Source organism: Macrotis lagotis, chromosome 2 (assembly GCF_037893015.1).
Source record: "Macrotis lagotis isolate mMagLag1 chromosome 2, bilby.v1.9.chrom.fasta, whole genome shotgun sequence".
In the NCBI taxonomy this organism is placed as follows: Eukaryota; Metazoa; Chordata; class Mammalia; order Peramelemorphia; family Peramelidae; genus Macrotis; species Macrotis lagotis.
Window position 1 is genome coordinate 232,850,451 of NC_133659.1, and position 12,926 is coordinate 232,863,376.

A 12,926-nucleotide genomic window follows, 5' to 3' on the forward strand; every position below is an offset into this window, starting at 1 on the left:
GAATAGGCAATGAACAATACCGTCTTAGAGGTACCTAAGGAACACCTGGATTACTTAGTACTCTAAACCTGATTTTTCTTGAAGAGAAAATGGATGGTCAAGCTAACTATGATGAGGAAATTTTCCTATTCCAATTTATTGCTAAGAAATCAGCAAGTATTTTACGTAAATATTTTATCTTTTGTTCTTTTCTTTCATCAATATCACTTTCCAATAATATCCTCACCTTAATAGAACTAAGAAAAACAAATCACTGCATTGTTAACATCAGAAAATACTTCATTCCACATCCTTAATCCAAACCACCTATCCCCTGAGAGGAAGGCATGAAACCCATGATACTTCACTGAAACCACAATTGTGTTCCTACATTGTCAAGAGTTCTGATGTATTCTATTGTCAGTCAACGAGTCAAGTCTTTAGTCAATACTTCTTACCATTTGCCCAACACCATGTTCTTTGCTATGAGACTGCAAATATATAGGAGATTTAGTTTGTGCCACAAAAATAATACTCAGAAGTCAATCAATAACTATTTATTAAATGCCTACTATATGACAGGTCTTTAAGAAACACTGGGGACACAAAGAAAGACAAAAGACAGTCCTTGCATTCAAGGAGCTCATAATCTGACAAAGGAAGATAACATAAAAAAAAATTGAAATGCAGAGAAAGAGGGGAAGATGCCTAATAGGGGGCAGGGGAGGATGATAAAAATCCAGAAGAATGCAGCCTGAATCCATTCCTTAAATAAAAACCTGAGAGAAACGCTCCACTGTTTAACTTCCATCTTCTCTATTTTCAGGGAGTGTGATGTGACTCATTAAAAAAATTAGAAAAAGATTAAATATTGAACTATGGGACTGATTTTTCAGGACAGTGCATTGTGGTATGAATTTACTTTCTCCCCATGATAATGTGTGCTTTTGTGGAAGTATACATTCTTAATTTTTCATGGGACATACTATGTGTGCTTTTGTGGAAGTGTACATTCCGAGTTTTTCATGGGACGTACTGTGCACATAAGTTAAATAAATAAAGTAACAATAAAAAAAAAGCTTATTATTGTATTTTTCCCATCTTAAATCTACTGATTATTCCATGTTGCTTCTTGGCCCACCTAAAGCGTCCTCAGAAGACAAGTAAGATGATCTGACATTCTCATCTCTGAGTACATGCCACATTTTGTTTGTGATCCACACAATCAAAGATGATAGTGTAGTCAATGAAACAGAAAGAGATGTTTTTCAGGAACTCCTTTGCTTTCTCCATAATTCAGTAAATGTTGGCAATTTGATCTCTAGTCCCTCTGCCTCTGAAAGTCAACTTATTCTTCCAGTAATTCTTGTTTCACATATTGCTTAAGCCTAGCCTGCAGAATCATAAGTATAACCTTGCTAGTATGTGAAATGAGAACACGTGTTCAATAATTTGAACATTTTTTGGCATTGCCCTTCCCTATAAGATTGGGACATAAACTATCTTTTCAAATCCAATGGTCACTGTTGAGTTTTCCAAATTAGTTACAGTATTAAATATAGGACTTTTAATAGCATCATCTTTTAAGATTTCAAATACCTCATCTGGAATTCTATCATCAACCTTATCTTATTGTTAGCAGTACTTCCCAGAGCCCATTTAGCTTCATTCTCCAGGATGTCTAGCTCTAGATCAGTAACCACACATTGTTTTTGGTGGTGTTAGTAGCTTTTTTTACTAGGAAAATAATATTTTATTTTTACCCCATTTATATGTAAAAACAATTTTCTTTTTTTAAACTCTGAGTTCCAAATTCTATCCTTCTTTCTCTCTCCTCCCCTAATTCCTGAGATTGTAAGCAGTCTGATATATATCATATACATGCAATTAAGTATAATATAGCTCCATGAGTCATTTTGTGGAATAAAATTTGAACCAAAAGAAAAGGAAAAAAGTGAAAAATGCTTCAGTATATATTCAGATACCATTAGCTCTTTCTCTGGATATGTTTAGCATTTTTCATCATGAGTTATTTGGAATTGTCTTGGATCTTTGTATTGCTGAAAAGCTAAGTCATTCACAGCTGTTCATCATACAGAGATCTTTCTTGTATAGTTAATTTCTGCATTCTTGCCACCTCTTCTTAATCTCTTCTCATTCTGTGAAATCCCTATCATTTTTATCTAAAAGATAAAATGCCTATTTTTGCATGAAACTTTCCCTTGATACATCTAATTTTCTTGAAGAGATTTCTTTTCCATTCTATTGTTTTCTTCTATTTCTTTGCTTTGCTCATTTAAGAAAACCTTCTTATCTTGTCTTAGTATTCTCTGGAATTCTGTATTCAGTTAAAAATATCTTTCCCTTTCTTCTCTGCCTTTCACTTTTCTTATTTCCTCAATTATTTGTAAAGTATTATCAGACAGTCATTTTGCTTTCTTGTTCTTTTTTTGCTTTGGATTGTGTTTTTGTTGATTCCTGTACAATATTGAGAACCTCTGTTCATAGTCCTTCAGGCACTGGTTTTTTTTTTACCAGATCTCATCCCTTAAATCTATTCATCACTTCCATTTGTTATCCATAAGAAATATTATTTAGGTCATACCTATATTAAAATCTAATGATTTTCCTTACTTTCTTCAATTTAAATTTCAATTTTGCAATAAAAAGTTCATAATCTGAGCCCCAGACAGCTCCAAGCCTATGTTTTAACTGATTCTATAGGACTTCTCCACCTTTAGTTGCAAAATATATAATCAATCTGATTTTGATATTGACCATTTAATAATGTCCAAGAGCAGAGTCATCTTTCTTTTTTTTTTTTTTTGCAAGGCAAATGGGATTAAGTGGCCTGCCCAAGGTCACACAGCTAGGTAATTATTAAGTGTCTGAGGCCAGATTTGAACTCAAGTATTCCTGACTCCAGGGCCAGTGCTCTATTCACTGCGCCACCTAGCTGCCCCCCAGAGTCACCTTTTGATTTGTTGAAAAGGAGTGTTTGCTATGTCTGGCGAGTCCTCTTGTCAAAATTATATTTTTCTTTTGCCAAACTTGCCTATTATTCCAATTATCTTTTACTTTCCTACTTTATCTTTTCAATCCCCTGTGATGAATGTGACATCTTTTTTGTGTTATTTCTAGAAAATGTTGTAGGATTTTATAGAAATAATCAACTTTGACCTCTTTTCATAGATTTGTTTTGTATGATGGTGAATGATTTACTTTGTATTTGAAGAAATATCACATCATTTTTGAGATTATACCCTAGTGCTTCTTCTCAACCTTTTATTGAATATAAAGAATGAATCAAAAGTCAGAATTAAAGTTGCCAGGAAAAGTATCAATAATCTCATCTATGTAGATGATACCACTCTGACTGGAGAAAGTGAAGAGAATTTAAGAAGTCTGTTGATTAGAATGAGAGGAGAGTGTAAAAGCTGACTTGAAGTTTAACATTAAAAATTAGGATCTTGGCAACTGGTCCCATCATTTCCTAGAAAATAGAGGAAGAAGAAATGAAAGTATCAGATTCTGGAGACAACAACTGCAGCCATGAAATTAAAAGACCTCTTGGAATAAAACCTATAATAAATCTAGACGGCATACTACAAGAGAGTTGTATGCCAACAAAGGTTCATATGGTCAAAGCCATAGTTTTTACAGTAGCAGTGTATGGCTGTAAGAGTTGAACCATAGGGAAAGCTGGGCACTGCAGAATCAATAAGTCCCTTAGATAGCAAAGAGATCAAATTAGTCAATACTTAAAGAAATTAATTTGGACAGGACTCATTGGAAAAGACCTTAATTTGGGGAGAGATTGAAGGAAAAAAGGAAAGGAGATAGCAGAAGTTTAGATAGATAGATAGATAGATAGTGACATGTAACAATAAACATGATATCCAGAGATAGTGAATGTGTTATGGTCCAGGACATCACAAAAAGTCAGACACATCTAAACGACTGAACAACACAGCCCAAGTTTTAGAGTCTTTAGTATGCTATTTGTCTTTTCTAGGAACTAAATTTTATATGTTAGATAATTGATAATGGGAAGCACAACTATGAGTGCTAATGAGCAATAGTGTTAGAAGAATAGTTGCTTAGAGAGTCCTCTTGGGGACCCAACCTGCAAATGAAGTTTGGAAGAGTAACTCAAAAGGGGCTTTAGAGACTCATATGGGATATATTTGAATACTCTTTTCATTTTCTAAAGCCCAGTGACAAGATTTTCTACCTGGGGTTCTCTTTCTTGACTGCTTTAGTTTTACAGATATCCAAAAAAGAAAAAAATAGTATTTTTTCTTTTGTGCCAGTCTGTAATTGGACAGTCTGCTTCCTTTAAGAGACAGAGGGACAACTAGGTGGTGCAATGAATAGCCTAACAGTCCTGGAGTTAGGAGGACCTGAATTCAAATCCATTCTCAGACCCTCAATATTTACTTAGCTGTGAGACCTTGGGCAAGTCACTTAACCCCATTGCCTTGCAGAAATCCCCCTGCCAAAAAAAAATAGTGTCAAAGTAGTGACTTTGAAGTTACTCGTACTTGAATTATTGCATCTATTAGAAATAAGGAGGCCTAAATGGATCCCTAGACTTTTAGTGTCCTGCAGTGAAACTAGAGCCACATGCTATAAGAGTGCCACATGACTTAAGAGACAAAGCAATTGAGAGTATTTTTGCAAGAGACTATAGATACTTGGGGAAAATGTAAAGTATTCCCTAAATGATATTTTCATAGGTTATCTAAAAATGCAGACCTTCCTAAAATACCTGATAGAATAGGAATTTCAAAAAGTACATGGAATCTGATTGCTAGGTCTTTCACAGAGAATGTGAGAATACTATATGGTATTAATCAATGAGTCATTATCTGGAGAAAGTTTATCTACTGATTTTGAAAGGCAATACATATGAAATACTATGAGCACCTTACAGACATTGATATATTTTCATATTTATAGCAATATTAAAAGTCTAAATTAGAACTTTTTTTCAAGAAAGAACTCATGTCCTTCCAGGGAAGAAATATGGGATACTTGAGTCAGAATTTTAACCAAAGTACTACAGCATGGTATTATAGAAAGTCTTCTAGGTATAGCCTTTGGAACTGTAGAGTACAGAGACTTTAAAACCTAAAGTCACATGGCAAGGTTAGGATACTTGCAGAGATTATAAAGGCAATCTGATGGTGATTGAACACTACAAGCATATGCCAAGTCTATTCATTCTGTCACTCATTAAAAAGAAGAAAACCCTTTCAAATTTATAACAGATAGAAGAGTAACAAAACTGAAGCAAGTGTGCAAGGGAATTCTATGCCCCCAAAAGTCAAAGGAATACCTAACTAGTGTTCAATAAACAAAAACTGCCAAATTTTAATCAGTGGTGGGACAGAGAATACTGGTTTGAGCATGATTTCTACTCTTCAAAGAATGATATAATTTTTGATAACCTAGCTCAAGAGACATCTTGCTGTGTCTAGACCAAAGAAATCAAGCAACAGACCATCTAAAACTAAAGTACAGGAACCTGCCAAAAAACTACTGAGAGGTAAAATGAATAAAAGAAGCCAGTGTTCACTGACCTGATCATTTAGTGAAAGATCACTGCCAGAAGAAGCATATAAAAAGAGAGAGCTACTTTCTGCTACAATGATGAAGTGGACAGATATGAGTAATATGTTTATTCAAAATAAGAATGACAAGTTGGTATGCAAGAAGTTAAATTTCTGAGCATATCTACAGGAAACACAGATGGGATAAGGGATATAGATCACCCCAATTCCCAAAAACACTGACCTCACTTCAATTGAAGCCTGTACTGAAGTGACAGTAAAAAGTAATATTGTGATGTGAACTTCTGTATTGGGTCTCAAGTGACCATCTTATTCCAATCTAGATGATGCAATGGACAAAACACTGGCCCTGGATTCAGGAGGAACTGAGTGATCTCAGATGCTTGACATTGTGTGACCTTGGACAAATCACTTAACCCTGAATGCCTCATGTCTAGGACCAACTCCAGTCATCCTGATTCATATCTGATCATTGGATTCAGATGGCTCTGGAGGAAAAAGTGAGACTGGTGACTTATTATAGCCCACCTCACTCAAATCTAATCCTTACACTTATCATGGCATCACTTCCTTGATGTTATTATCCTCTTTGAGAATGAAGGACAAATATCATTATTTCAATCTATTTACAAAAAGACACATGAAAAATTTTAATTTATACCCATGAAAGAGTTATATGAAAGTCACTATGGACCAAGTGATAAGGACCATCTAGAAATTTAGGTATTTATAAGGAAATGGATACTTTGTCCTTAATGAACCAGTGAATCTCCCTGGAATGTCATCCTCGATTAGGATCAACTCTATCTTGTTCAAAAATATAGTATAAATATACTATAATCAGCAATCTGGGACTCAGTATCTGAATATTTTGACCTTTATGTATATGAGCATATAGGACACTAGAAGCAGGTAGTGGCAGAAAAATGTTATCAGAGCATTGATTTCTTCAATTCAGGGGTTTGATCCAAAGAAGTTTGATTTCTGGTAACTGAAGAATAGATGATCATTTGAGAGAGCATATCAGTAGGATGACAAAATTATTTTTCATTTTAAGAATGGGAAATGGAATATATTGGAAGAACAACTCACAGAATTTCTGTCATGGACTACAGACCTTTTTGAGATATCATGGCAGATTCTTCTCTATGACAGAAGAGCTCAGAAACAATCTTCAAAAACTACCCAGTAATATTATCATCAAACTGTTGAGCAGACTGAAAACATCACTTATAGCAGTAGCACAGAAGTATGGGAATATATAGTTTTGTGTGAGCAAGTCTTTTATATTTCTTAACCACAATCACTATTCTACACCTTTCCTCCAAAATCCTCCTGCTTGCCCTCCTGGAAAGAATTATCAGAATTAAACATATATTTGTTATTAGTGTGCAATTCTTTTAAGGACTGTTTGTTGATATCATTTGACCGCTGTTGGGGAATGTTGTTGCTGCTGTGTTGTTCATTCACATCTGGCTCTTCATGATCCCACAGATTATAGCACACCAGGCTCTTCTGTCCTCGATTATCTCTGGACATCTGTCCAAACATTCATTGTTTCGAAACTATCTCAGTTTCTGCCATCTCCTTTTTCTTTTGCTTTCAATCTTTCCCAATATCAGGGTCTTTTTCCAAAGAATCCTGTCTTCTCATTATGTGATCAAAATATTTAAGCTCTAATTTCAGTATTTGACCTTCCAAAGAGTTTCCTGAATTAATTTCTCTGACTATTTACTAATTATCTCCTTGCTGCCCAAGGGATTCTCAAAAGTCTTCTCCAGCACTATAGTTTGAAAGCATTGATTCTGCATTGTCCAGCTTTCCTTATGCTCCATCTCTCATAGCCATGTGTTTCTACTGGAAAAACTTTAGCTTTAATTATATAGACCTTTATTGGCAAGATGATGTTTCTGCTCTTTAATATGCTGTTCAGATTTGCCAAAGCTTTCCTTCTGGGGAGCAAGTCTTAATTTCATGACTGCAGTTGCTGTCTGTAGTCCTTTTTGAGCCCAAGAATATAAAATCTGATACTGTTTCCATGTCTTCTCCCTCTATTTTCCAGGAAGCAATGAGACAAGTTGCCAATCTTGGGTTTTTGCATACATGTATATATTTGTATACATACACACACAACATACACATACACATAGATACACACACACATATACTTATCACACATACACACATATATATAATTTTATTGTTATCTCCTTCATTAGAATATAAACCCCTTGTGAGTAGGGATTATTTCATTATTACTATTTCTTTCCTCAGTGCCAGCATGGTACAAAGAATAAATCAAAAGTTTTATAAATGTCTGTTGATAAGACTCATTGAAAGGCACTGGAAGGTGTTAGCTAAGTTAGAGTACCTATCCAACCTGATAAAGCTTATAGGAATTTAGGGTGGGAGAGGCAAGAGACAAATTTTGGGCAAACTGACAAAAACAGGATTTGTAAGGCATTTCTCTAGGCATAACTGATTGACAAGTGGAGAAAAGCTAAAGCACAAGTATCCAATACAACTTTCTCACTATTCTGTTTTCCCAGATTATATTCTCTGGTTCAGTTAAAGCACTTAAGGCACCTAAAACGTAGCATATTCACTATGAACTGTTCTGGTTTTTTAATTTCCCTACAAATCTCAAATTACTTGGGGAGAAGACAGAGTCTACCCCAGCTTTATCATATAGTGAGTATCTCTTTTTCTTTCAGTACATTGATAATATGCTACCTGCAGAGTCACCCTACCTTTATGGACTCCACCCCAATGCTGAGATTGGTTTTCTGACCCAAACCTCAGAAAAGCTTTTCCGCACAGTCCTAGAGATGCAGCCTCGTGACAACCAGGATGGAGAGGGAGGAGGGATCACAAGAGAAGAAAAGGTAAATGATGGGAAGCAACTCTGAGTTTTCCTTTGTTTGAGTAAATTGATTTGGTGTGATAATGAGTGATTCAAATAGAGGGTTTAATTCTAAGTATAATTCTCCCTAAGGTAAAAACTGTCTGACCTTGTCTCTTCTAAGCCCAGTCCCACATTCTCAACTTCATTCCCTTTCCTTAATCCAATCAATATTGCTTTTTTCCTACACCCCAATCCAGAATTCCTTACTTTTTGTAATTAGCTATGTCATAAATTTAATGACATTCTTAACAAAATACAAAATAAACAATATAGAACTGAATTCTGTAGTAAAAATCATTTTTAACAATATATCTTTAATAAAATAATATTTTTGGAATTTGCTTTTAATCTTTTAATTATTTAATATATAATTTCTCCCAGCATTTTGGGAGGATTCACTTTGTAGAACTTAAGGAAGACATAGATTAGAGTCTCACCATTTGGAGGAACTTGGATGGATTGCTATCTTCATTATTGAAGGAAACATATATAAGAGTCAGTTAATCAATAAGCATTTATTAGATGTGTTCCAGATGTACTTAATCTTGAGAATATATATATTTATATTTATGTTTATAGGTATATTTTTATATATATATAAGGAAAAGAAAAAAAAAGACAGTACAAGTCCTCAAGAAACTTACATTCTAACAAGAGATAATTTGTAAAAGAAAGCTGAGGCATGGGAGGGGAAGAAAAGGCAAAAGGCCACAATAGATAAATCCAGGGAAATGGAATCTGGCAGGAATTAAAGAGATCACTTGATCTCTTTGGGAGGAAACTCGGGCATTTTCCTTAAATATAGGTTCTGGGAGGATCCCTCCAGTTTGCAATAAGAGGGAAAGATCTGAGGAACACAGGGTACTAGAGAAGTTTGACTCCCAGAGCTGATATGATCTTATAAGAGGAAGAAATTTCTGGGGCATGGTAGAAAAGTTCAGAGAAATATTAGCCTTGTGACCATTTAATTATAATTACAATATATGTATGTTGTTCTAATTCTATCATCTTTTTGTCTCTTTTTATGCCATTTCACATAGGTTTTTTAAAAAACTATACATTAGGGGCAGCTAGGTGGCACAGTTGTTAGAGCACCAGCCCTGGAGTCAGAAGACCCTGAGTTCAAATCTACACTCAAACACCTAAAACTTACCTAGCTGTGGGGCAGCTAGGTGGTTGCAGTGGATAGAGCACCGGCCCTGGAGTCAGGAGTACCTGAGTTCAAATCTGACCTCAAACACGTAATAATTACCTAGCTGTGTGGCCTTAGGCAAGCCACTTAACCCTAAAAAAAAAAAAATTACCTAGCTGTGTGACCTTGGGCAAGTCACTTAACCCTATTGCCTTTCCAAAAAAAACCAGCTATACATTAGTATTCCATTACACCTACATGCCACATTTAACTATTCCCCAATAAATGGACAAGTGAGTTGTTTACTGCTTTTGTAATTATTTTGCTTTAAAAACTAAGATAATCAAGGCAGCTAGGTGGTACAGTGGATAGAGCATCAGCCCTGGAGTCAGGATGACCTGAGTTTAAATCTGGCTTCAGACTTCTGGCCAAGATGGCGGAGAGAAGACAAGCAGAGTTCTGAAGTCTCCTGATCACTTCCCCATCTATCACATGAAACAAACCTCTTTAACAGAAATCCAACCCACAAAACCCAGAAAGAAAAGCCAGGAGAAAGAACATCTACCTCAGAATTTGTCTCTGGCAGCAGCTTTGGGCAAATTCCAGCCGGTGAGTCTGGGCTCAGAGGGAGGATCAGCTCCGGATCAGCCAGATTAACAGCTGAATTGGAACCGGGAGTCTGAGGGCCCAAGAGCAGGACCTGCTGGATCAGCAGTGGGGCTGAAAGACAGGGGCTTGGGTCCGTGGGGAAGCAGAGGCACTGGTGTTGGTGCTGTTCCCCTGGAGCTTGGGGATGGAGCTGTGGGGAGAATTCTGGTGCAAGAGAGCTGTGGACACCATCCCTGGGCTCCTCGGGTCTGAGGAACTCTGAGCCCATGCCTCCATTGGGCTGAGGCCTCTTCCCAAACAAACAAATGCAAACTACTTCTGCCTCAGGTCCAGTTGTGTGAGCAAAAGAACCGCCAGCTGAGAAATGACCTTAGGCCAGGGTAAAACCCACCATTGATTGAAGACAAAAGAATTCAATAGCACCAACCCCTCCCTTCAAGCAAAGGGAGAAGGCCTCAACAAAATTCACACACACTCCAGAGAAAGCAACCAGCACCTCCTACTGGCCAGCCAGAGAAACTGCACTCAGTAGGTAAAGCCTTTAACGATCCCAAGCCCCTGCGAACCAGCCCCCCCTAACTCAAGGTCTTAGCAGAATGAAGGGTCAGCGGAAAGGTGGATCCATAGAAAAATTCCTGGAAGGGAAAGACTCCAACTAAGAGAGTCCTGGAACCTCTGAGGAGAATACAATCTGGACTCCAGCACAGAAAGACTTCCTTGAAGAAATAAGGAAGGAGCTTAAAAATTTGGGAAAGACAATTAATACCTTGCAACAAGACAACAAAACCTGGGGGCGGAGCCAAGATGGCAACAAGAAGGGATCGAGTCTTAGGAGCTCTCTGATAAAACTCATAAGCTAAGGACTCTAACTAAACTTTCAAGAGAGAGAGCCCACAAAGGGACCCAGTGAGGCAGTTCTCCTACTCAAGGTAACTTGGAAAAGAGCAGAAAGGCTCTGCTCCCCAGGGTTGGAGGGGCAGGGTGGCCCACCAGAGGGGCGGCCCGTCAGATCGAAAGAACTTCAGCCTCCCGGAGGCAGCCCCAGGACACTAGGAGCTGCGGCTCACAGCAGCAAGGGAGTCTCCTGAGCTGTACCCCGGGGAGCACCGGGCACAAAGTGGGATAACAGTGGGGGACCTCTGCCAGAGCGAGCACGTGGAGCCCAGCCCTCAGGGCACACAGCCTGCAGCTTGGTCTTTCAGCAGCCCAGATCCAGGAACCAGAAGCAGGCAGAGCCTGTAAGCAGGAGCCCCCAGGACATCAGCCCATTGAGCTGAGGTAGGGGAGTGAAGAGAGACTGCTGAGCTCTGTCCTCTGCCTCTGGAACAGGACTCTGGGGCTCTGACCACATTCAGATCTTGATCGCAGTCTCGGCCCCCCCATAGAAGAACAGGGCCCCCCCACCTCGGCCCTGTGGCAGAGGGGGGTGCTTATGGTCATTTACAGACCAGGAGGGAGGACAGAGCCTCATACACTGAGACCCTTGTGGGAGTGTCCCAAAAGCTCAGGAAGCACCCCAAAACCAGGACCAGGCTGGGAAAATGAGCAAGCAGAGAAATAAGAGGAAGACTATTGAAAAATATTTTGCAAATGAGCCCAAGAAGGATCAAAATACTCAGTCTGAAGATGAGGAAGCACAAGCTCCTGCATCTAAAGACTCCAAGAAAAACAGAAATTGGGCTCAGGCTATGACAGAGCTCAAAAAAGACTTTGAAAATCAAATAAGGGAGTTGGAAGAAAAACTGGGAAAAGAAAGGAGAGAGATACAGGAAAAACATGAAAATGAAGTCAGCAGCTTAGTCAAGGAAATCCAAAAAAATGCTGAAGAAAATAGCTTGCTAAAAACCAGCTTAGGTCAAATGGATAAAACAGTTCAAAAAGTTACTGAGGAGAAGAATGCTTTAAGAAGCAAAATTGGCCAGATGGAAAAAGAGATGAGAAAACTCTCTGGAGAGAACAAATCCTTCAGACAAAGAATAGAATTCAAGGAGATTGATGAATTTACCAGAAATCAGGAATCAATACTTCAAAACAAAAAAAATGAAAAATTAGAAGAAAATGTGAAATATCTCATTGAAAAAACAACTGATATGGAAAACAGACTTAGGAAAGATAATTTTAAAATTATTGGAATATCTGAAAGTCATGATCAGGAAAAGAGCCTTGACATCATTTTCAAAGAATTACTACAGGAAAATTGCCCTGATATTCTAGAAGCAGAGGACAAAAAAGAAATGGAGAGAATCCACCAATCCCCCAGAGAAAGAGATCCCAAAAAACCAACCCCCAGGAATATTATAGCCAAGTTCCAGAACTCCCAAGTCAAAGAGAAAATATTACAAGCAGCCAGAAGGACACAGTTCAAATATCGTGGAGCTGCAGTCAGGATCACACAGGACTTAGCAGCAACTATATTGGAAGCTCGTAGGGCTTGGAATACAATATAGCAGGAGGCAAAAGAGCTTAGAATGCAGCCAAGAATGAACTACCCAGAAAGGCTGAATGTCCTCTTCCAGGGAAAAAGATGGACTTTCAATGAACCAGGGGAATTTCAAATGTTCCTGTTGGAATGGCCAGAGCTGAACAGAAGGTTTGATCTTCAGATACAGGACTCAGGTGAAGCATGGAGATTGGAGGAGAGGGGGGAAATATGAGGGACTTAATGAGGATGAACTGCATGTATAGAAAAATGATACTGATAATATTCATATGAACCATCTCAGTT

The 12,926-nt window shown here is 37.8% G+C and overlaps 1 protein-coding gene across 1 annotated transcript in view; it reads left to right on the plus strand.

The window, feature by feature from the left end:
- The window catches only part of DNAH9 (dynein axonemal heavy chain 9), a 546,775-nt gene that overhangs the window by 500,082 nt on the left and 33,767 nt on the right, over positions 1 to 12,926 (plus strand). Inside the window, exon 63 of the mRNA XM_074225133.1 lies at positions 8,270 to 8,440. Coding sequence (XP_074081234.1) covers positions 8,270 to 8,440 — 171 coding nt within the window. The remainder of the gene's footprint in view (positions 1 to 8,269; positions 8,441 to 12,926) is intronic.